Source organism: Equus caballus, chromosome 15 (assembly GCF_041296265.1).
Source record: "Equus caballus isolate H_3958 breed thoroughbred chromosome 15, TB-T2T, whole genome shotgun sequence".
Taxonomy (NCBI): Eukaryota; Metazoa; Chordata; class Mammalia; order Perissodactyla; family Equidae; genus Equus; species Equus caballus.
Genome location: NC_091698.1, coordinates 25,365,186 through 25,389,995, shown reverse-complemented (window position 1 = coordinate 25,389,995; position 24,810 = coordinate 25,365,186). Strand labels below are relative to the sequence as shown.

Below are 24,810 nucleotides of genomic sequence, written 5' to 3'. Positions count from 1 at the left end.
AGTGTAATCAACAGTTCAGCATTTGCTTCCTAAAGGAGTCACAAAAAGGAGCCTGTACAAAATATACATACAGTTCTTTATTAAACAACTGTAAACACTTCACTGTAAAAATCCATAAAACTTTATAAACAAACATTTTGTAAATAGAATCTATACTACAGTAAAAGAATTAACACAGTTATTTACATGCAATACTGACAAATTTGGCACTTATTGAAAAGAAATGTACAAAACACTTGCTTAAAAAGAAATTTAAAATTATAAAAACTCAGAGCGTTACTATCATGCACTTTGCAAAGACCTCACAAGCACTTATGGCACAGCTAGTGGTGAGCACCAGGCTCCCGGTCCTGTTTACGTCACTTTCAATGTGCTTCCGTACGTCTGTTGTAAAACCACCTGAACATTGTCAAGAATAAAGTCAAATGCCATATTCCAAACCGATTCCACCGACTGCTGCATCAACCTGAGGGTGGGAAGAAGAGACGTCAGGGAAGACGGTCCTCCTCCAAGGATCAGGGTAACATTTGCTTAGGGCTTAAGGGTTTTAACATTTTTACCTGAGAAGCAATTTTAGAAAAAAAGCCCCAACACTCAAAAGTACTTAGTATGGTTTTAAACTATATAACCCTCAAGGGGAAAAATCTCATTTTGACTGTCTTTACTCCCCAGTCAATATTATGGCATTGCTTTCTCTGGGATTCAAAATAAAGGACATCCCTTTTTTCTTAACCCTAAAGAGTATAGTCAACACAACCGATTGCCAGAAGGGGTTAAAACTTGCTCAGCACCTCACCTCCCTCAGTCAGTCCGTCCACTGTGACATGCCAAATTTTTCCTTTTGATAAAAGTACTGAATAATTACCTTTTCATGTATTTTATAACTAGGTCCAGTTTTTCCAAATCTTTTTCCTCTATTAGATCAGTACAGTATTTCACAACTTGCAGAATGTCTTCTTCCATTGGATCTAGAAAGGGGGAAAACCTCAAATGAGGACCAGCCTATCTTTCTGAAGGAGAAAGTGCTCTGTGGGGATAAAGGCAAACTGCATTTCTACAGCTACACCACTGACTAGAGCTATCAAACGAACAGTCCGTGCTAAGGAACTTTTCAAAGCCAGCCCCGGAGTTTAAAAGGTTAGGGGGTAGCTGGCTGGAATTTATTCGATTTAGAAAAATGAGTTCCATCTAAACACAGTTGAGTCTGTTCATGCTCTGAAATCACAGGACCATTATATCTGAGCCTCTGGCCATCTTACCACCAGCCAAGCCAACCTGAAATGGTAGTTATCCACTCTTTGAGCAAGGTCTTCACATCACTGAACTCCACAGCTCCCGCTAGGTTAGGTGCCGGGGGTCTAGCACAGTCGGGTGGGACAGGCTGCAAACCAGGAAGGCCTGGCGCACCTGAAGTGGAAGCGGAGGGTTCTCCCTGTAAGAAAACAAATGAGGAAAAAGTGCAATATTTACATAATATCAAGTACATTAAGATCTGATAAAAGGTCAAAGTTGAGAAAATAGAAAAAAATTTTACCAGAGGTTTCTCAGAAGCAGGACCTTCATATTTTAAAAACCCATCAATAAATTTCTGGGGACTCCCACAGGCTCCTGGCAGAGTTTTTGCAGGACTATTAAGCAGCTTGTTTTTCAAAGGACTCTGAATCTTCTTGAGGGGACTGACAGGACTTTTTTTCTTGTTTCTTTTCTTTTCTTTCACTGCTGCTGGTTTTAGCTGAAGTAATGGATTCTTTGGCACTAAAAGAAGGTCATAAGATTCTCAACAAAATATGTCTAAATACTACCACAGGTTCTCTTTCCATCTCCCAAATACAACCCTGAGCACATGCGCACAGGCCTCTTGCCAAGAGTGAAAATGGCAGGAAGTGCAGGCTAGACAATGCCTAGTCTCTGCTCGGCCCCTTGCTAATCTGACCTCTGGAGCACTGCACATCTAAAAGGCGGTGCTCCTCAGGATCGAATGGAGGCTCCACAGGGAGGTGCCTCCCGCAGTTCAGCAGCCAGTCTTCTGTTTTCATAGTAAATGTGGTGACTGACACATGTTCAAAAACCTTCAGATTTTGTTTTAAACCTACTGTTATCAGTCTCAAGGGACAACAGGCTTGACAAGTATTCAACAGATTTCTGGTAGCACCTTATTCAGACTTTTTAAAGTACAGAATGGTTTTTAAGTCAAGAAGTTACAGATACAAATCCAACTAGGACGATGACAAACTTACCAAGCTGTATACTTGTTCTGCTCTCCAATATGAAGAGCCCTTACCATGACTGACAGCTTAGATTTTGGCCATTATCGACAACAGTAATCACACACAACAATGACTTCATGCTGTCATCTTTGTTTTCGTTACACATCAACTCCGAGGCTTACCAGCTGCGCCGGCCGGCGGCTGCTGAGGGCTCTTCTCTCCCTGCCTTTGTCTTTGATCGTATGCTGCTTTCAGCTCCTTCTGCAGCTCAGGAGGAAGGGCAGCGAACACCTCAGGGTCCACCTCGTGGAAAAAAAGTTCAAAGTCAAACCTGAGCTGATCCCATACAGCAGCTGCTTTATACTTTTCACAAAACTGACTTTGTTTTCAAATCATACTTCTCTAATCTGTATGAATTCTTAACAGGTCCTCAATATCAAAGCTCATTAAATTCTCAAACAAGGTTTTAAGGTGAGAATAGTAATAAAATTTTGACTGTGAATTGATTTAAAAAAAAAAAACCAACTAAAGAACAACCAGGGCAAGAAGTACTAACAGAAAATGAGAAGCAAAACACAGGAAAACAGGCTCATCTGTGATGGTTTTAAACATCAAACTTAGATTGTGTTAGTGTCCGTCGTGTGTGATTACACCTCCACCCTCTCACTCCACTGTGGCCCAGTGATCTCTGACCAATGAAACAGGAGAACTTCTCTTTCTTTCTGGGTGGAGGTGTTAAGCACCTACACGGCACAGCCCCCCTCATCCCTGCCCTCTGGTGCCACACACTGTTGCTTCAGGAGAGGGAGCTCTTGTCAGTCTACATCCTGTGGGTGGTGTGGAGACAGGCCAACCCCTCCTCCCCAACAACATGGTGTCAGCCACTGAGATTTTAGGGTGCAAAAGAAAAATGGGAATGAGACAAGCCCGGAGCTGGAGTAGGATGGGTGAGAATATTTCAACTCTGGTAGAAGGTCCCTGAATTTAACTTACCTGTGAAAATGCTGGAAGGGCTATTACATTAATTCCTGTATCACTGTTAGATTCCTGAGGTTCTGGTATTTGTAACAAAACTGTCCCAAGTGGTTGTGGCAAAATTCCCGTGTTACAGCCATTTACTGGTTCTTTCTTTTTGTCGCCATGCGCCTCTCCTTGCTGAGCAGCACAAACTTGCTCCACTTGTTCTCGGAGATCAGGTGGAAGCGCTTCCAAAACGGACTGATCGAGCTACAAAAGAGCACACGTAACGAGCTTGAGGAGGGTACAGCACTCAGAGACGATGTGTTTGGAGAGTGAATGTATCACTTTAATTTCAATGTGAACATCTTGGATGATGAACATGAGGTCAGATAACTAGGCTAGGAAAGCTCCCCCCAGAACCAGCATATTTTTGGACTGTCTTGGCCTTTAGCCATAAGTCTGAGAAGTAATGTGTGGGGTCTGGAGATGACAAGTGTACACGAGTGGCCAGCAGCACGGGATCAGGTAAGTCCAACAATACTCAGTGACTCTCCTGTAATAGGGGCAGACAGACAGGTGGAGCCTTTGTCAAGGTCAAATCTTAGACCCCTCGCAGGGGGCAGGGGCAGGGACAAGGCCTAAGGCACACGTCAAATTTCTGGGATGGGAAATTAAGAGAGTCCTGGATCAGAAGTTTACCCTTCAGACAGGAGACTATCTGCCCCAAAAGAGAAACAGCTCTAGTCTGAGAGCAGCAAGCTAGAAAAAAGGGATTCTAGAAGCTAACTTTTCTCCAGCCTACATACCAGAACCCTCTGCCCATCCGTGCACATCCCTTTAGAAACGCACGATCTCATGAGCTGGGAGGCCAACCTTACCTTGCCAGGGAGCAGCTAATTTTAGAAACAGCAACTGGGACCCAACGCAAGCATGTCACAACTGTCCCTTCCCTACCTTCTCTAGCCTTCAGCCAACACGGACATCTCCTTCAGCCTCCTACTATTCAGGGAAGCAGAGAAACTGACTTTCCCAATAGAGCTTAAAGGGCTATCTTAAGCTTCCAAGGAGCAAAAGTTCCAACAGCAGGCCACGTTTACAGCTCACCCCAACTGAATTAATAGCTTACGTCAGGAAAATCATTCACCCTATAGAGAGAACTGTTTGCAAATGCTGCAAGAAAAATCTTTGACATAAGGCCTCTCTACTAATGATCACCAAAGCTGCGCTATTGAACAGAGCGCTCCGTGTGATTAGCACTGTCACAGGGGAAGTGGCTGCTGACAGTGGCAGTTTACGAACCTGGCTGTCATCTATGTTTCACAACCTGCAAGAACGGCAAACCTCTGCAAAGCACAATCTTTCACCTAACTCATTTCCCGGTGGAACGCAGCCACATCACGGTCCGCCCTAGGCAGCAGCCTCATCAAGAAGGTCAAACGCCATTCCGACTGTAAAGCCACTTTCACACTTACATCGTATACAGAAGTATAAAACTATACCTGGGAAGGTGACGGGACCTCTATACTCAGGTTAAGTCTTGACTTTAAACTGATGGGAGCATGTAGACCATTCCACTTCCCTGAAGACTCGGCTTTGCTAACGACAGGACTGATACCTGATGTCAGATGTGTAGAAAAAGATGGCAAGAGAGCGCAAGTTCTAGAGGCAGATGCTACTTCCAGATCCATGGCAGCCAGAAATACTGAAAGTACAATACAAAAACAGCTTCTTCAGATCACTGAGGGGAGAGGGGGCTTCAGTCCATTGCAAATAAACTTTATTAATCATAATTCAGAATGTCAATTGTTTCTTAAACAGTTACAGAGAACCGTGTCAGAACACTTGTAGATTAACTTAGCTTTCCTATGGGTAACAGCGGCACCCAAGCGAGAGCCACGCGGACGACGCTGACCTTCCTTGTGCTCCTCGTCTGCAGGTTTCTTAGCTTTCTGGACTTGGAAGAGATCAAGGACAGAGTGTGACCCACCAGGAAAGTGGCCTGACGGAAGCGATGGGCGAGTGGGACAGGTGGAAGGGTTTGCGTTCGCAGGAACCAGCTGATTCACATGAATCCCAACCTAGAACCAGAATAATAAATGTGTTCCTAGGAAAACTAAAGTGAAAATATGAATTCAACTAGCAAAATTCTCAGCTAATTCTTTACTATCCTCTAGATCCTCTTTCTAGAATAAAAAGTTAAATGGAAGTATTCAAACAAACAGCCTTCTATATGACTTATTACAAAAACTACTTCTATCCTAGCTGGTGAGCGGTTATCAGCTCAATCTGAGAGTATCCCATTCTACCCAAATATACTACAATCTCTTCAAAATCAGAAAATCCAAAAAAGTGCAATACTGTGTCCCACTGAAGTTCTAGTCAACTAAGTTTTTAAAGTAAGATTTAAAAAAAATTCAAATAGGGGACAATCTACTTGCAACCTTACTTTATCTACCATTTTTCTTTTTAAAATGAAGTACTTTTCAAATAAAAAAATGGGCTTGGGGGATGGGATGGGCAGTGGGGACCCCGCTGGTATCTGTACAGATACCACCACCCCACACACGCCCCCATAAAACCTTACAACAGGATTTCAGGAAGAAGTTTTAATCGTGGCGGGCTCAGCAACTTCTTAATCCTTCCACAAAACCTACACCAAGCCAACAGCAATCCTTCACTCACATATGTGCACTCAGGCACCGAACCTATGAAGGCTAATCCTCAAGAACAGAAAATTGCCGTTTTTACATTTTTTTTTTTTTTAAAGATTTTATTTTTTCCTTTTTCTCCCCAAAGCCCCCCAGTACATAGTTGTATATTCTTTGTTGTGGGTCCTTCTAGTTGTGGCATGTGGGACGCTGCCTCAGCGTGGTTTGATGAGTAGTGCCATGTCCGCGCCCAGGATTCGAACCAACGAAACACTGGGCCACCTGCAGCGGAGCACGCGAACTTAACCACTCGGCCACGGGGCCAGCCCCCGTTTTTACATTTTTGATGCCCTCTCGCCTATCCGTTCCAAAGGCGTCTTCCTGTGCCTGTGGCAAACCCTCCCTCCAAGAGCGTCATTCATCAGGCATAACGTTTCTGATTAAAAACGACCTTAGAGGTACAAGAATTATTTGCAGATTCACACTCCTCACCGTCCCGTCTACTCCTAGGGGCACAAGAACGGGAAGCAAGATAATGCAAGCCAGATCAGTCTTAGTAAGAGAAAGGCACTCATATAAAAATTGAAGATACAAAATTATTGTTCTAGGCAGAAAACAAAGAGCTGTCAGAAAAAATCTGACTCTTCTCTGAAAAGTAAGATGAAGTCAAATGAGAAAGTCAGGAGCTTTTCGGTTCTGTTCTCGTATCACCACCAAAGAAGCTGAAAGCCGGCCTATAACCCTGCACCTCACCAGGACCCCGCTCAGGTAAGCCTCAAACGAGAAAACACGACAGGAAGTCAGGATGTAAAACCGTTACACACTTACCCCTCTCATATCCGCTATGTTGAGTTTCATCGTATGAAACATGTTTAGTGTGGCCTTTCCAATTATTTTCGCACTGTCTGTTGCCTGGTCAAGAGTTATGGTCCTGTAAGTGACAGAATCAACTTTTTTAAAGGAACAAAAATTACATCCCATACGTATTCACTAGTGCCTCAGTAGCATGGAACTGTGTAAAAGTTACAGAAAAGTTGTAAAGAAACTAACAAAAGGTTTAAATAATTAAGTACTAATTATAATTCTTAAAAATGAATGAGACAGCCTTCCTTGAAGGCAGTAATACCACATTAATCACACCGGCAGCAAGGGGGAAAAGAAAAGTCACAAAGAACACTGGAACTTAAAGATACAAACTAATGGTGAACCTGTCCAAGATAAGTTGGATTTTTTTTTAAAAAAAAAAGATGTATTTTAGATAAAGCATACATAAATATAAGCATACTGTGTTGCAACTAAAGCATGAATAAGTGCAAAATTTTAGGTTCCAAGAAAATACAATTCTTAGATCTTTAAGAACTCTTGAAGGAGGACTGGTGAATCTTCCAGCATGATTAGGTGCCAAAAATTATATTTATTGTATTTATTTTTTCAGTACCATGAGGATATTATGTATTCATCTATGAAAAGTGCCTCTTTTTTTTGGTGAGGAAGATTGTCCCTGAGCTAACATCTGTGCCAGTCTTCCTCTGTTTTATGTGGGATGCTGCCACAGCGTGGCTTTACGAGTGGTGCTAGGTCCACGCCCAAGATCTGAACCTGTGAACCCAGGGCCATTGAAGCAGAGCATGTGAACTTAACCACTACACCAGCAGGCCAGCCCTGAAAAGTGCCTGTTTCTTTAAGGAAATCATTTGCACAGTATTTCCATTGATTTGTTACTTAATAAAGACAGAAAAACTTAAAAGCAAGACGTTTAGTAGACCATGGTGGTTTATCTTTCTTTCTTTCTGAAGCACCACTAAACTGACTTGAAATGATTTTTGAAAGGTATAAACTCTTAAAAGACAGAAATGGGAGAGGAGACTAGAGGAAAAACGTTTCTAATTTAGAATATTGAAAGCAAGCCAGTAAACGCCAAGCTACCAAACGCCTGCTCAATGCCTTAACAAGGCTCCGACTTGGGATAGGCCAATTTCTGCCCCGGGCCCCAGAGAAGCTGGTGATTCGAGGCGTCAGGTCCCTGTGAGAGGAGCAGAGATGACGAGGCTGAGACTCGCAGAGGTCCCCTCTCCCCCCTGTGGAAGCCCTGTCACACACGGGAACGCCGACAGAGAGCAGCCACGAGGCATCACACAGCTAAGGACGAGTGAAGCACGGCACTCGCCAGAGAAACCCCCATCCGTGCTTTCTCCCCAGCCCTCTCCCTACCGCCTACCTAGAACGCGGCTGCCACCTCCACCGTCTCACCCGCCTGGGCAGGAGGCTGGAGGATGTCCTCCTAGGGAAACGGACAAGCCTAAGAGACAAAGCGCAGACCCTGCCACTTGGCGTGGGAACCCAAGACCAGGCCTCCAACCACACACACCCTGAAGCCCTCTGGTCTACACGTCCCACAAAGAAGCCAGAGGTTCCAAACGCCATTTTAGCAGCTCACGAACAGCCGGCCAAGAACTACCAGACAGACACCTGAAGGAAACCTCACACAAGACAGCAACCAGAACAGGAACTCGGAGAAACAGACTGACACGGGGACTGGGAGAGTACTTAAGAGATAAGAGCGAATATTGCATCTGTGAAATAAGAGATACTATAAATATTTAAATGTCCAAAAATAAAAAGGACACTCTGAAATTTAAAATGTTAGTAGAAACAAAAAATTTAATACTGAAAAAGTACCTGGCACAAAGACAAAGACCAACCAACAAAATTCCAGAACCTCTGAGACAAAGAGAAAATCCTGGAGGCTCCAGAGAGAAAAAGACAGATCTCCCGTAAACAACAGGCAATCAGAAGAGCACTGAACTTCTCAACAGTGACCCTGAAAAAAAGACGACAAGCGAGCCTTTAAACGTCTGAGGAAAATGGTTTCTAACTTATATTTGTAACATTTAAGTCAGCAAAACTATTGAGCAAGAGGACAGACAGATTCAAAAAACTGCACCCACGCATTCCTTCTCAGTAAAATACTAAAGAGAGAGAGCAGGGATCCAGGAAAATAGGGACCAACACAGATCACAGAGAGGGGACATCCCAGGGCTCCAGCTCTGCAACAGATCTTACACTGACCCAGACAGGAGGAGCAGGCTAGAGGGCCGGCAGAAGACCACACCAACAGACCACTCACTATGTACTGAAACACACCAGGAGGGGGTCTGGGGATAAACTGAGTGCCAAACTCACAAAAAAGCAAACAAACAAAATAAGATACTCAGTAATTCCAGGAAAAACAAGTTCAACAGGAAAGGAAATGTGATCATAGTGGGCTATAAGGATCAGCTATGTACAGGACGTACATGGTCATAATAATGTAACACTAGATAGTGATTGAACAAAAAACGACAACTTTATTGGGGGCAAAGGAAATACACAGATACAGGAAACAACAACAGGCAATGGGAGAGGAGAACAAATCCTCATCTACATAAAAAGTCAGTAAACATTTTGCAAACCTAAAATAAGCTAGAAATAGCAGTTCAAGTAAGTATCCAGAAATATGGATGTAAATACCAGAAGAAACCACTAAAAGTTGAAAAGAATGCCACTCAGAGGTGGGGAGTAGTGCAAAGGACTGAAAGCCTTCTATCTGTACTTTTCAATTACATGTACTACTTTGATTAAAAAAAAGTTATATATACACACACACACATGCACCCAATTTAAATTAAAAACACACATACACAAAAGAATTCCAAGGGGGAAAAAATTCTTTCCCCAAAAAGAAAATTGTTACAAGAAAAATCTTCCTAAGTGACAATCAAGCCACAGATCTCAATCTACATGTAGCTCTCGGACACGCAACTTAAGGTTTGTCATTTTATTACACAATTATAATGTATCAGAGTCTGGGAGTCACACCATTGCCACGTAGCTTTTGATTAAGGCCAATCAGAAGAGACTATAAAATCAGACTGTGAAGTACCACTTCTGAATCTTCTCAACCAAACATTACCTCCGTGAGACTACAGACAGGGTCCAGCAACTTTTCTGTAAAGAGCCACACAGTAAACAGCTTCTGCTTTGTGGTCTCTTCCACTTATTCTTCATTTTTTACGACATTTTATATAACTTTATATATTCTTAGCTCACACAAATCACATAAAAACAGACCACAGGCTGAATTTGGCCCACAGGAAACAGTGTGTTAAGCCCAGAATTAGAGGCAGTATAGGGTCAGTATTATAATATTTCATAATCCCTCACCTTTCTTATGCAGTCACACCACCACCAAAATTTAAGATTTAAGTTAATGGCTTATCGGCGAACTACATGTTGGTAACACTTATAAAATTACACCGTTTCAATTAGTGATGTGTTCCTTTTGCATTATCATGTCTCATCCAAAGTTAATATTTTATGGGCACAGCAAAATGCATGCTTTATCGTCAGCAATGCCCAGCAGATGTGGAACTGTCCTGTGTTACTACACAGAGTCCTCGTCTTGTGAGAGAGAAACACTGAAATACCTGTGGAAGAAAATGATACGGTATCTGAGACTGGCTTCAAAATAACCCGGGGGGAGGGGAGGAGGAATGGCACACCGGGAGCCAGCACAACTGCTGCTGAAACAGGTGATGGGCAACGCGGGCATTCACTGTACTCTTCTTTCTTCATAAGAAAACTTTTTTAAGTTTAGGACAAAAATGGGACAAATACCAAAAGCAAGCAGCTATGTACTTACAAAATAGCTAAATGAACATTATCCTTGAATTGGGGGCAATAAAGTATAATTAATCTCAATTTTTTAAACACTGTAATTAGATTTTTGGAGTACCTAGATTTTCTAAAAAGGATTAAACGAAGGCTGATTTTCTTATTAAGATTAGACAGAGTGAGCTGCTAAGTATTGCTGAGTGCACCGAAATAGACAATGCTAAGTAACTAAGATATTTAAAAGTGCAGACATGGCAAGAGACAATCTACCACCACTTCTCTTTCCAAAGGAAAACTAATTTTTGGATGATCCTTTTCATGTATCTTGAATAAAGTTCCAGGTTACATTCCCAGAGAAGGTACTATAAAACTGGATCTGAGTTTGTCACAGAAGCCATGTTTAAAAAGATAATTACATTCCTGAGTAAGGGCCTAAGACCCAACTTATTATAGAAAAGACCACTGACATTACATCTAACTAACTACCATTTGAAATACGGGTACATCAAAATGTTTATTATTATGCACCAGCCTGGTGGTGTGGTGGTGAAGTTTGTGCGCTCTGCTTCAGCAGGCCTGGGATCATGGGTTCAGATCCTGGGCATAGACCCAACACTGCTCATCAAGCCAAGCTGTGGTGGCATCCTATATACAAAACAGAGGAAGAGTGGCACAGATGTTAGCTCAGGGCCAATCTTCCTCACCAAAAAAAAAAATTTATTAAAATAGGTAAATAGAACAGTCCAAGATTACTAACTGCATAAAAATGTATTTTTTAAATCACATTAATGCCTAATTTATAATCCTTGTTTTCTGGTGAACAAATGCATTAATGATAAAGCTGAAAGCTTTCTGTGTTTGAGAGTAGTCATCACATTACTCTTGGCATATTTAATCTCACTATACACATGAATCTAATATGTATGGTTGGCATGCGCTAACCCTTAAACTATATTTTAGGGTTCCTTATATGTGGCTTTCAGAGTCAACAGTCTCAAAGCTTTGGTTGGTTGATACATAAAAGACAGGGTACTGTGTAGTATCAAATGGCACACAAAATTAAGTATTTTCATATTGGTCACAAATTTTACACCAAGTTTTATATTAGTGGCCCTCACATTAAAAAATAGGGTTTTTATACATGCTTTCTACCAGTTTTCAGAGACTACAATGATTATCTTTTCACAAACAGAAATTATACCTCCCTCAATGAAGCAAATGTCCCATCAAATCGTTTTTTGCTTTACTATCCTGAACTCTCTCCGGGACCCTCTGACCAAAGTCCGCAAGCATCGCCGTGGGTGGCAGGGCTTAGTGCGTCCCTTTCTTTCCGTCCACATGCTGAAGGCAACAGCCCGCAGACCCCACGGACAGGCTGCGGAAGGTCAGCACACACGGACAGGCTGGCCCTGCTACAGGTTCCCGTGCCAGGCTGAACCTGACACATCGACAGAACCAAAGGGCCCTGCGCGGGGGCCTGGCTCTGCAGAAAGTCAACTACTATCACACGGCTCACATTCTTCCTCGGTTTTCTTCATTTTCTAATAACTATAACAACCTGCACTGAACTATCGATAGCTGATATCCTTTTTAAGATTAGCTTACCTGGTGAAGTTATCACAAATTCCGTGGCCCCCAAATTTCGCACTTTCCACAGGAGCCCCCGGCTTTCGTACCAGGATTTTGAGAGTCAGGCGTTTACCCTTCACGCCAGCAGCTTCAAGTCGTCGTTGAATTTCTTCTGAAAGATTCAGAAGAAAAGCTTCTGCTTCTTTTGGCTATGGAAAAACAAACCAGAAAAACCGCTGTGTTATTTTCCTATATACCTACCAATCCTTCTTAAGTATTTTAACTTTCAATATTAAACATATATTATTGACCATCCTAAGTGTCTAAACTCAAGCTCTGAGAAGAGCAAACGTTTTAGACTTAACTTCAAGCATCAAGAGTCTAAGGTCTAGGTGAGAGAGGGGCTACGTGACAATACACAGAACCTGACAAGGTAAGGCTGGTCAGAGCCGAGTACCTGGGTAAACCGGATTCCATAGTTGATCTCCGCTGACACGGATTTTCTTTCCTTTTCAGTTCGAACTGGTCTATCATCCAAACCACGGCAGAACCTATAAAGCATCTGACCTGTTTTGGGACCAAATTCTTTTTGGAGTTTTGCCATGGTCATATACTGCAAGTCTCCACAAGTTTTAATTCCCAAAGATGTCAACTTGGATTCCATTGAACGTCCAACTCCTACAAAACAGGATATATATATATATGGTTCTTCAATTCTGCACATAAACTATTAAAAACAATGTAGCAATATGACTATCATTTATATACAAAACTAATTTAAACTAATCTTCCTTAAAATTTTTAAGTGACATCCGAAGCATCTCATAGATTTAGGAATTCTTCAGTGCAAATCATGCTAGAATCTACTTCTCAATTTGAACTCCACATACAGGTGAACAAGAACTTACCAAATATGTAAAAATCAGTTCTCAAAGGCATGTAATATTTATTACTGAGTAATATCAAGATTTCAATTTTATTCACAAAATCAACTAATTAAGTGACAGACTTGTTTAAATGAGTCTATAGTATGACCTACAGGCATACTAGGAGACTCGGAGTATGAGGAATTCTGCTATGATTTCAGTGAGGAACAAACTTCACAAGTTTCAGCCACACTTCCTTTGAATGGGAACAAGAACAAGAACTTGTGAACCCAGAACTGTTACTTGCTAACCTAACGGGCAAGGTAGTACCAGTGACCTGAGGATGAAGGTTTCTAAGTAAACAAAGTGGCTGGGCGGGGGGGAGGTTGGGGGGGAAGAGTGGCGAGAGACAGACACGGGACACAATGACCGACAGTCAGATTTATCAACAAAGGTTACCTCCCTCAAAAGGTGTAACCCTCCCACAGCTGGGTCAGCATGCAGCAGTCCCTATGTCATATTCTTAAAAGATGCAAGGTTTGAGCCTCACCCAAAAAAGGATGCTGATGAGTTCTGGTGCTCTCAATTTGCCCAAAAGCTTAACAAATGTATGCATTTCTAAGAAAGATATTTAAGAGTAACCTAGGGAAGGTAAAATTCTTATTAAAATGGTCTCCACACCATCAAATCAGTATTTTCCATCAGTGAGGAAAAGACTGTTTCCAGTCTTCTGTAGGATCTCATCAGAGTGCAGAGTGAAGTCTGGCATCTTCTACCCATCACTGTTACTGCTACGTCTAGCTCCTATTCTGAGTGGTCTTCAGTAGAAGGAACAACCTCTAGTCCAGGTTCTGCCAGGAGAAGCCCTGGAAGCAGTTATGTGAGACAACGGTTAGGAGGCTTACTAACCCTATGGCCGTGGAGGCGGGTGGGACAAGTGTAAACCAAGACCACTGATTCCCTAAGAGAAGCTGGATAAAAGGTGTTAAGAGTGCTGCCTCGCACTTGTGCCATTTTAAAGTTCAAGTGGGAACACAGGGCAAGTAAGAATATCTGAGTCTGAGCTAACAGTAACAGAATCCTCCAGAGTACCAGTCACAAAAAGGGGAAATTCTAAGTGAAACTTACCTAGTATTTTTCAAGATGGGGAGGAGAAACCCAAGGGAACGGACAAATCAAATACTGCTTTGGGCACAGTCAGACAGACACGTCAACAGCTATTGGTGTAAAGGAAGGGGAGGCTTTTTCTCTCTGGTTTTCCCTCCCATCACTGATTGCCCTGCTCCCCACTCTCGAAATGTGCTCGTGATCTTGCCCTACAGATGTGGGGGCCGATCCACTCTCAGTGACTGGCAGAATCAACAAGACAATCACCATCCCAGGTTAACTGCATGTGTGTAGTGTTGGTGTGGGGCAGGGGGAAACCCTTAGTTTTTGAGAGTATCTTGAGTATACTGAAACAGAATTACTGCTCACTAATAGATACAAAAGAAAGACTATTATATTAAACATCACAAATTAACCACAACCAACCTCATCTAATTAAACTGTCCTTCTAGGGAAGAAGAAAAAGATCCTCTCCACTGCAAGCTCAGCTCAAGAAACAGAACGGGCCTGAAGTCGAGGAAGCGAGGGAGGCCTGGGGGGTGGTCTACTCTAACCCCTTTTATGTTGCATGGGGCGGAAAAATTGAGCTTGGAATCAGCACTGAAACGCCGAGAGGGTTGCTAGTTTAACTGACTGCATCCTCTAAGTGTTTATAAGGAAAGGAGGCACCGCTAAGGAGAAAACTGAGTCTTGAGGCTGAAATTGAATGCAGCCACCTAGAAAAGAAAAAGTGAATGAAAATATGCTGGCTTAGAACCAAGTCTTCAAGAACGAGAGAAGACAAAGATGTGGAAGCTCACGGTCAAGCTGCTGGGACAAAGACTTGGTATTTGTCCTTAAAGTGGGACTATTACTCTAGATCAAAAATGGCCAGTAACGTCTTCTCCTTAGTATCCAGAACTTGACGAGCCAACAGACACAGAAGAGTAAAGCTTCAAAGAATAAAGTTTCCACCATCTAAATCAGCGCTGTCCAAGAGAACCTTCTGTGATGATGGGAATATTCTACATCTGCGCTGTCCAATCCAACAGGCACTTGCCCATGTGGCTACGGAACAACGAAATGTGGCTGGTGCAACCGAGGAACTCAATTTTAATTTTACGTAACTTTAAATTTCACTAGCTTCACTTGTCTAGTGGCTACCACACCAGGACACTGTAAATCCCCATGGAGCCCTACACATTCATAGGGTTTCTCTGAGAATGGAACGAACAAGTGGAAACCAGAGATTGGGTGCACAAACCCAGTGTAGGTTGAACAAGGTGCAAAAGGTCCTTAAATTGAGGGCACATGCATAGGGCAAAAAGCCTTGCAAAAATCCAAAGAACACATAGACATGGTTACTGTATTTAACTAGTTGTTAGAGACAATCCTCTTCATTAAACAGATCTCACTAGGTAATTTGTTAGCATAGCTATCACCACTGTTCTGTGGAGTGCCCTAAAACACAAACGTACGAATGTATTTTCCTTCTATGGAGCTACAATAATTGTGCACATTGCGCTGGGCACACTACATGCTCAATAAACATTTATGGGCACAGAGGGCATGGGGAGCTGGTGGAGGACAGGGATGCAGATGTTAACACTGACTGTCTTCTGGTCACTGGTTAGACAGCAAAATTTCCTCAAAGCGTGTTCCACAAGATGTTAATAAGTACTACATAGTCATCTTCAAACGTCTTTGAGGAACTTCTGGTTTTTAACAAAGACAAATAGGTTTCTTTATTCTAAGAATTCTCAGAACTTTTACTGTACGTGAAATCTTTCTAAAGGAACAGCTCGTATTCTGTCGAACACACTTTTGGAAAAGACGCATTATAATGCCATTTTTAGGACAGGGAAAACAATAGAGAAGGCTGATATTTTGCATACCTTAAATGTTCTAAATCTGTCTGATTAAGAATTTAGGGATTTTATAAAAGTGAATAAGTTTAAACACATGAAAATCACATGAACGATTCTGAGTGGATACAACCAGGTTTTGAGGCTAGAGAAGGCATGCCAGAGGAAGCCAATCTTGTTGTCCCCCTATCTTTCAGATGTCCCTTACATAATTCAAGGCTGCGCCTAAAAACTGGGACATGTAACTTCATACTTGCCCTTCAAGAAATAAAGTCCCTCTAGCCAGAAAGCAAATGAAGGTGAAAGGTAAGATTACTAGGTCAAGAACTGAAATTTCTCTCCTTCTGTGTAAAAAAACCAAAACCAAACAAATAAACAAAACCCACAAAATTGATTCAGTTTAAAGATGATGTTACGAACTAAACTGTATCTGCTCAGAATTCCTATGTTGAAATCCTAATTACAGTACCTCAGAATGTGACTGTAATTGGAGAGAGGACCTTGAAAAAGGTAATTAAGATAAAATGAGGTCAGACAAGTGGGCCCCAAAGCAATATGACTTGTGCCCCCATAAGAAGAGGAGAACAAGACTCAGACGCAGAGAAGAGATCATGTGAGGACACACGGAGAAGACGGCCGTCTACGAGCCGAGGAGAGAGGCCTCAGGAGAAACCAACCCTGCTGACAACTCAATCATGGACTTCTAGACCCTAGAATCTTGAGAAAATAAACTTGTGTAGTTTAAGCCACCCAGTCTGTGGTATTTGTTATGGCAGCCTGGGTAAACTGACAGAGATGACAAGCACAATAAACTTGAACTCAAATTTCACATGCAGCTTTAAATACTCTTGATTCCTTCTGAGCTAAAACTACAATAAGATGTGTTATTAAAACGGTTTAAACTGTGGTGTCTAATAAGGGTCAGGAAGCTTTAAAACTAACCCACCATAAAATGGCATTTGGGTCAGTTAATATTTTATGGCCTATAACAGAAACTTCTTAGTTCAGATATACTTTTATTAGGCTTAAGAATATGCATGTGAAAATACCACTGAATCCACTTTATTTTTTTATTTTATAAGATTGTATTTTTCCTTTTTCTCTCCAAAGCCCTGTGGTACATAGTTGTATATTTTTAGTTATGGGTGCTTCTAGTTGTGGTATGTGGGATGCTGCCTCAGCGTGGCCTGACAAGCAGTGCCACGTCTGCGCCCAGGATCTGAACCAGCGAAACCCTGGGCCGCCGAAGCAGAATGCACAAACTCAACCACTCAGCCACGGGGCTGGCCCCTGCATCCACTTTTAACAAACAAATGAATTCAAAAAACTTTTATCAAAAATGTACTTTCTTGAGGGGCCAGCCTGGTGGCCTGGTGGTTAAGTTCACATGCTATGCTTTGGCAGCCCAGGGTTCACAGGTTCAGATCCTGGGCGTGGACCAACACACCTCTCATCAAGCCATGCTACAGTGACATCCCACATACAAAGCAGGGGAAGACTGGCTTAGATGTCAGTACAGGGACAATCCTCCTCAAGCGAAAAGAGAAAGATGGGCAACAGATGTTAGCTCAGGGCCAATCTCTCTCACCGGAAATAAAAAAAAAAGTACTGTCTTGAACTTTCCCCACCACAAATATAAGGGAGCTTTGTGAAGCCAATGCAAGCTGCTTTATAACAAATAGTAGAGGAATAGTATCAAGGATTACTATATGGTTTAGAGAAATTTCTTAGAAGGAGCTATCTACCATAGAACGCTATTCCAAATATTTAATAATTGTGAAATGAATTGTTCTACACACAAAAAATTACATCTATTCAAGGCCTCAAAAGGGCAACATTTTCCAGTTACAATTAATTGTAGTCAATCATTTCTCTATGGAAAGATTTTTACATGCTGGGTTAGTTAACCACACAGTAACTACACAAAAATATAAAATAACTAGACATCCTGCCCCTTAGATGAGAAAGGCGTAGATGAAAGTTTCACTTCAACTTCTGCATTAACAAAATACAGTATTTCATCTTTAGGTTTTCTTCTTTTTTTTGAGGAAGATTATCCCTGACCTAACTACTGCCAATCCTCATCTTTTTGCTGAGGAAGACTGGCCCTGAGCTAACATCCGTGCCCATCTTCCTCTACTGTATACGCGGGACACCTACCACAGCATGGCTGCCAAGCAGTGCCGTGTCCACACCCGGGATCCAAATCAGCGAACCCCGGGCCACCGAAACCACTGCACCACTGGAGCAGCCTCTATTCTTCTTAATGTGGTTCATTTATTTTCTATTTTTACAACTATTTGCTTACTAAACTCAGAAAACTGTCATCAGTCCAGCAGGAAAATTTCATAAATAGGGGAAGTGATTCTCAAAACTTTATCTTTGGCCTAGAAGTACACTTATCTCAATTATGACTTATTTAAAGGACCAAAAGCCATGGGGCCGGCCCGGTGGCGCAGCGGTTAAGTTTGCACATTCCCCTTCTCAGCGGCCCAGGTTCGCCAGTTCAGATCCCGGATGCAGACATGGCACCGCTTGGCACACCATCCTGTGGTAGGCGTCCCACATACGAAGTAGAGAAAGATGGGCACGATGTTAGCTCAGGGCCAGGCTTCCTCAGCAAAAAAGAGGAGGACTGGCAGTAGTTACCTCAGGGCTAATCTTCCTCAAAAAAATAAATAAATAAAGGACCAAAAGCTAATTTCATTACATTCCCTTTAAAAATTCACTACATTCCTTGATCTTGCTACTTGAGAAAAGCTTAAAGTAAAACACATGAGAAGCAAAACAAAAATGTAACATAAGGCCCTGGTAAAAGAATTGAGGGGACACTCATTGTGGAATTCCAAATTGTGTTTCTCCTGACATGCAATAATAGATCAAAAAAATTTTTAACTCATGTTTTGGAAGAGATATAATGTAGAATTATGAAAAGCACTAACAAATGTTTCCAACAAATAAAAGTTAAAAGGAAAAGACCTGTATTTACCTGGCAGATTCGTAACCAGCTGCCCTCTGATAAAATCGTCTACGTCCTCTGGTTTTAAGTGGTACTGGCCATCAGGTTTTGCTTTTCTAGTTGCCATTCTAGCCAGGAGAATATTAGAACCTATAAAGTTAAAAAGCAAAAGAAAATTGCTCAAGAAATATTCACCACAATAATTTTTTAAATTTCTTAACAAAGACATCTACAGACAGGTTACTTAGGAAATTTCTAAATCAACGAAAAGATTTTGCAATTTTGATCATTTCAAATACAGTACAAAACTGGCAGAATTTTGTTAAGTATTACAGATTATAATCAGTATGGTTACTAGACAGAGGTTCTCTTTGTTCCAAAATAAATGCCACTTCAACATCTCCCAGCCAGGGAAAGGAACGGAGACTGCAGTCCTCATCATAAGATTGGGGTTTATAGGAACTGAGAGCAGTGGTCAGACGTTAGTTCACTTTACCAACCCCCAGCCCGAGGCTAGGTAGGGAAATAAGGCCAGAGGAATGCTATTGGACTGGGGAAAAACTAAAGCCTGAGGCAACAGAAGTCACCCTCCAAGATCAGAACCCGCGCAGCAGAAACTGAGGGCATGAGGCTGTTAAAGACAAAGACGGATGCCGACGTGAGCTCCAAGGTGTGGTCTGGACAGGGATGACCAGAGCAGAGGCAAAGGCTCCCGGGGGCTGAGACGGCACCAGGGCTCTGACAAACCAGGACGTCAGCTGAACCTCTACGAAAGTAACAGAATCTCCAGAAATTACAGAATACTTACATAAAGCACATGTCTTGGTTTTATGGAAGACTTTCATAAAACTATGTGTTTTCCTATAATAAATATAAAGATACCCATGAAGAGAAAAAGTTCTGGAAAGTCACACCAAAATAATAAAGGTGGTTGAGTTTTGGAGAAGAAAAGTGGGCTGAAGAGTAGAAATATCTTGTGAGATTTTCATTTTAACTATATGCTGGAACTTAAAAGAATGTATTCACATCATCACGCTTGTACATTAAAAATAAGTACAATTAAAAAAAACAAAACTCTACAGCCAGGCCTGATACTGGAATATAGAAGGTAGGTCCTAAATGAATGCTGAGAAGGCTCTGCAGGCCAAACACCAGGGAGTACAAATGCAGGCTAGCTCGTAACTGGAGGATGTTATGAATGTATTAATGGTTTTCATTTTCTGTATCTTATGACTTAACATCTTAAAAATCCTGCCGGTGGGGAGACTGCCCTCCCAGAGCTAATTCCTAAAGATAGCACACGACTTCCTTGGGAGCAGCCTCTCATACGCAGGCCAGCCACTTCAAACCACCTCCTTATCAAACTCACACACAGCAAGCCAGTGTTTCTCCTGCTCTAAATTATCCCAGGGCCAGGTACCAGGCAACTGGAGACGCTCAGACAGCCCTAAGACCGCGGGAACTACCCAGAGTAGCCAGTCCTAAGCTGTTTACTCTGCCCTGTCCGACCTTTCCCAGAGAAACCCCAACCAAGGTCCTGGCCCAGGATTTCCCCTCACTCCTGCTCCTGCCTCCTGAGCAAAACCTGGTGCTTCCCCTTGTGGTGTGGCATGACCCCTCCTCTTCTTGGGAAGTATAAGTAATAAAAATCTTTCAACAGCATTGGCCTGTGTGCTCACTCAGATAAATTAAAATTCCAAGGGTACAAATGAGATAGGGAACTTTAGAAGGGTTTTGAATGAGAATGGAGTAGTACTGTCTGGAAATGACAGGGGCAAGCTAAGAGAGTTACCTCCACCTCCCAAGCCTGTGGCACACAGAGTACGGCAGGGACAAACGGGATCCACTTGAGAAAATGGCAAGAAAAGAGGCATCTTGGGAAAAGGTACTGAGTACATTCAGAAAGGGGTGACTCAGGGAAGCCTAGGTATGACAGAGAGAGTTCCATAGCGCACAGCTGGAAGACTGAAGAAAAGAAGGATAAATGATGGGAGGAGCTGAGGAAACAACGGGCAGGACTTAAAGATAAAAGAGATAAGGGGCGGTGAGAGATGGTACAATCTGTAAGGGCAGTTGTCAGTAAGCGTGACTTCTGGAAGTGAGAGAGTGAAGACAGGACTGGTTGAGATCCAGGAAGCTAAGGTTCAGAAAGTAACTGAATTACAAGACTCATACTTAACAACACAACTCTGAATTCCCCCCACCACACGGCTTTAAATATGGCCTCTGTTTACTTGAAAAAAAAATACAGCTTACAAATATTGAATTCAATTCTCTCCATTTTTTTCCTTCTTCTTTCTCTCCCCAAAGCCCCCCAGTACACAGCTGTATATTGTAGTTACGGTCCTGCTCGTTGTGGCATGTGGGACGCCACCTCAGCATGACCTGACGAGTGGTGCCATGTCCACGCCCACGATCCAAACTGGTGAAACCCCAGGCCGTCAAAGTAGAGCGCACGAACTTAACCACTCAGCCACGGGGCCAGGCCCCAATTCTCTCCATTTCTGATGAACAAGTAAAAATTATTCCAACTTGTTTATTCCAAAGATATTATCACCCAAATGCATTTCCCATACGTTTGTCTCTGTATTGCACAACTGTGAGCAACACCAAGAGCTATTTTAGAAGTGAGAGGCCTATGCAGTAAGGTAATAAAATCTAAAAATCACTCCTAAAAGTTAAGTGATACTCAATGATCCCAAAGCAATGCTTTGAGTAAAATGAATAGTAGGAGATAAGCTGGATACTAACCAATTCCAACAGAAGCAGCACATTTAGTCTGGTCTTTGATTTCCATGCGGACAGCATTTGCAAATTCGTCAGGAGTAAGTCTGGTCTCTGCAAGGATTTCAGTGATGTCTACTAGTGCTTCATCACAACTGACAGCCTCGATGTGATGTGTATAGCTATCAACACAAAGCAAAGGCAATGAATCAGCCACAGCCTGCTGTCTGGTAGACACAAATGTTGCAAAATAGAGTCTTCCTATTGTGTCTTTCTTCAACACTTCCTTAATGAGACTTAGAAGGCTAAAAAATATTAACGTTTTTAATTAAATTGGCTCCAGTGGCATTATTTAGTCATCGAATTTTTAACTGCAAAGTTAGTGGTTCTCTTTTTCCAGATTAAGTACCAAAAACACAGCAGAAATTTTTATTCCAGTTTCTCTACAGTGAGAGTACCTTTCGTAAACCTCTCAAGAGTCGAACAGCAGTGGATGAATTAGAACTGTTGTAACATTTAATCTAATAAATTTTCAAACATGGTTTACCAGAATCCTTAAGGAATAGAAAAATCACACAAATCAGTCAAACAAGTAACCAAGCCGCTCCTAAATAAAAATACCACAATTGGGTTTTGTTTTTTGGTCATGATCTACCCATACAAAGGACTTGTTTTAATAGCTAGAGAAGAGGAAAGGAAAAGAACTGCCACGTGGCTCTGATGCTAATTAAATACGTGGAAATGAGAGGCAACCAGAAAGGCCTCCAGATCAAAAATATATCTTCAACGATCCACTTGGAACGTATACTAGAGGGCCAGGTCTCCTCTCTTACCTACACCTTACTGTGGGTCACAATCAGATTAGTATCTAGGTCCGTTTAAGAAAGGAGTGTTTTGTTTACACTGAAGTGAAGTATGGAACCTGTTGGAGCAGAAGACCTGCCATGAGGAGCCCTGCTTCACAGTGAAAGCTGCCCCAAGGCACAGGGAACTTACCTCTGAGGCAGCATTTCCAAAGAGTGGGAGGAGAAGAACACTGTGAATTTTTTTTCCAAAGAACAGCCACACGACACCGAAAATGTCTCCACAGACAAAAATTATACCAGGACTGGTATGCATCATGGCTCTTCCTCAGATCCTCCTGATCAGAGGTTCGGGCTGGCAGTTTGCTCAAGGCTCTTGAGACCCAGGACAAAGCAGGACCACTGCTCAGCCCAGTCACCCATTCCCAGACCTCATGTGGATACTACTCCTGACCTCAGCTTTAGAACAGGACTTAAAAAGCATACTTTCCACCAGGTAACACCAACGTTCCCATATTTGGGGTCTTAAGGACAGCTGTGATTTTAACTGGCTTATCATTCAGCACTCAATCCCATACACTGATGTCAGATAACTTCATCTGTCCCTTTTTATTTTCTCTCTCCTGCTAAACTAGAGATTGGATCTCACTCCTCTCTGTAGGACTAGCAGCATCAACAGTTGCTTTTACTTAGTAGATATTCAGTAATAGGTATTCAAAATACTGCTTAATAAAGCAGAGGAAGAGGTGAAGACAGAGGCAAGAAGTGTATCTCTTAGAACATCAATACAGCCTGAAGGTTGACAAACCTTGGCCTGCAGTCCAGATGCTTGTTTTGGTAAATAAACGTTTCACGGAGCACAGCCACGGCCATTCATTAACAGACTGTCTGTAGCTACTCTCACTTTACCTAGCAGAGCTGGGGAGTTGGGACAGAGATCTTATTGGGCCCTTTCTAGAGAAAATATGCTGACTCCTGCTTTAGAGCATACATAACCTGCCATATACTTGTTTTAAATTTTCAGTTTTGAATATTAAATATACCTATATCACGAATATTTAAAAAATCAATCTCCTTTTCTCAAGCCAACTAATCAACCACTTTGAAACTATTAACAAACACTAACTTTTACGAAAACTAACTTTTGGCATACCTAATGATTTTAGAAGATAAAAGGTTTTAAAGAGTCACAACTTTTTAACCCATCAGTTCTAATTATAAATAAAACTATAATTCAAATGTAAAAAAAGAGAATAACCAGGTTAAAAAATTCCAATCCTTCATGTGTGCTTCCATGGGAAGAAAACTAGAACCACCGACTTGAAGTTATGCAGGCAGAGAATCAGGCCTTACAGCACCACGGGAAGCAATGGACAACTGTGACAGTGCAAAACATCCCTTAAGACTGCGCTGCCCAGCACGGGAGGTGCTTAAAGAAAGGAGAGAGGTTGTCACAGTGGGATGCTGAGGAAAGAGGTCTTGAAAGAGATAAAAGTCTAACCAAAGTGACCCTGACAATCCTAAAGACAACGATATACTTTATTATTAGATAATTTATCTAATTAGTATTAGATAAAAGAAGTAGAACAACACAAACATGAAAGTAACTATATTACACACTGTACCTTGCCAGTGTTTCATACATTGTTCGTGCAACTTCCTTATACGCATGAAAATCATATGGAACAGCTTGAAGGTTAGGACAAAGTTGTTTAGCATACCCAAAAAACATTCCATTCTTAATGCCAACTTGTCTAGAGAAAGAACAAAACACAAGAGAGGTTATACTAGGAATTTTTAAATGCAAAATCAAATATCAAATGTGCTGATATCATCTCCCCATGCTGCTAATATACAATTTTCATTTAACTCCATTCTCATTAGGGGTAAAAAACAGGCATTAAGAAAATTTACAGGTTTGTTTTCCCCCCAAAGCAAAATTACACAATTGTCTAATTAGTGTAAATGACATGTGCAGATGTGCCAAAATGTGTTATTAAAAGACCAGGTTTGGCTCTTGTCTGTATCTGAAGATTTCTCCTAGGATGCAGACCTCTGGCCCCTTTGCAGAGATGCCAGCATGCCATATGCTGGTGATATCACAACCACCTCAGAGCAGGAATGTACTGTCAAAAAGAGGTTTTCTTCCCCTAACACATGGCACGGTTTGGCCAGGGTTCATCCCCCAAAGACAAAGAATATAAACAAAAGAACTACACAAAACAGTGCTATGTGACAAACAGACAAAATGTACTCATCCTATTACCACCCAATTCCCAATTGACCAATTCCATGCTCCTGAAGTGGCTCCACAGTGGTTGAGATGCCAACAGCATTGTATATGGTAGGACATCACTCTGGGCAGGAGCCAGGGTTCCAGAACTTTGAGGGACCTAATTGAAAATGGTAAATTTTAAATCTTTTGCGTGTCTCAAGGCCCTACATTACCTTTGATATCTGGAGCATTCAG

General features: G+C 41.9%; 1 protein-coding gene across 16 annotated transcripts in view; it reads right to left on the bottom strand.

Moving 5' to 3' along the window:
* Positions 1-59: 59 nt before the first annotated feature.
* Positions 60-24,810, bottom strand: part of REV1 (REV1 DNA directed polymerase) — a 92,303-nt gene continuing 67,552 nt past the window's right edge. For 15 of the 16 annotated variants that reach the window (XM_023618563.2, XM_070236089.1, XM_070236093.1 and 12 more), the window contains 14 exons: positions 23,966-24,094; positions 21,565-21,719; positions 18,844-18,963; positions 12,495-12,715; positions 12,074-12,246; positions 6,644-6,746; positions 5,080-5,245; positions 4,667-4,869; positions 3,201-3,434; positions 2,390-2,510; positions 1,535-1,755; positions 1,276-1,432; positions 866-968; positions 60-466 (listed from right to left, as the gene is read on the bottom strand). In XM_023618563.2, the coding sequence (XP_023474331.1) occupies positions 355-466; positions 866-968; positions 1,276-1,432; positions 1,535-1,755; positions 2,390-2,510; positions 3,201-3,434; positions 4,667-4,869; positions 5,080-5,245; positions 6,644-6,746; positions 12,074-12,246; positions 12,495-12,715; positions 18,844-18,963; positions 21,565-21,719; positions 23,966-24,094 (2,218 nt within the window). In that variant the 3' untranslated portion in view covers positions 60-354. Of the gene's footprint in view, positions 467-865; positions 969-1,275; positions 1,433-1,534; positions 1,756-2,389; positions 2,511-3,200; positions 3,435-4,666; positions 4,870-5,079; positions 5,246-6,643; positions 6,747-12,073; positions 12,247-12,494; positions 12,716-18,843; positions 18,964-21,564; positions 21,720-23,965; positions 24,095-24,606; positions 24,717-24,810 lie in introns of those variants that run through there. The other variant, XM_023618567.2, reaches the window with a different exon arrangement.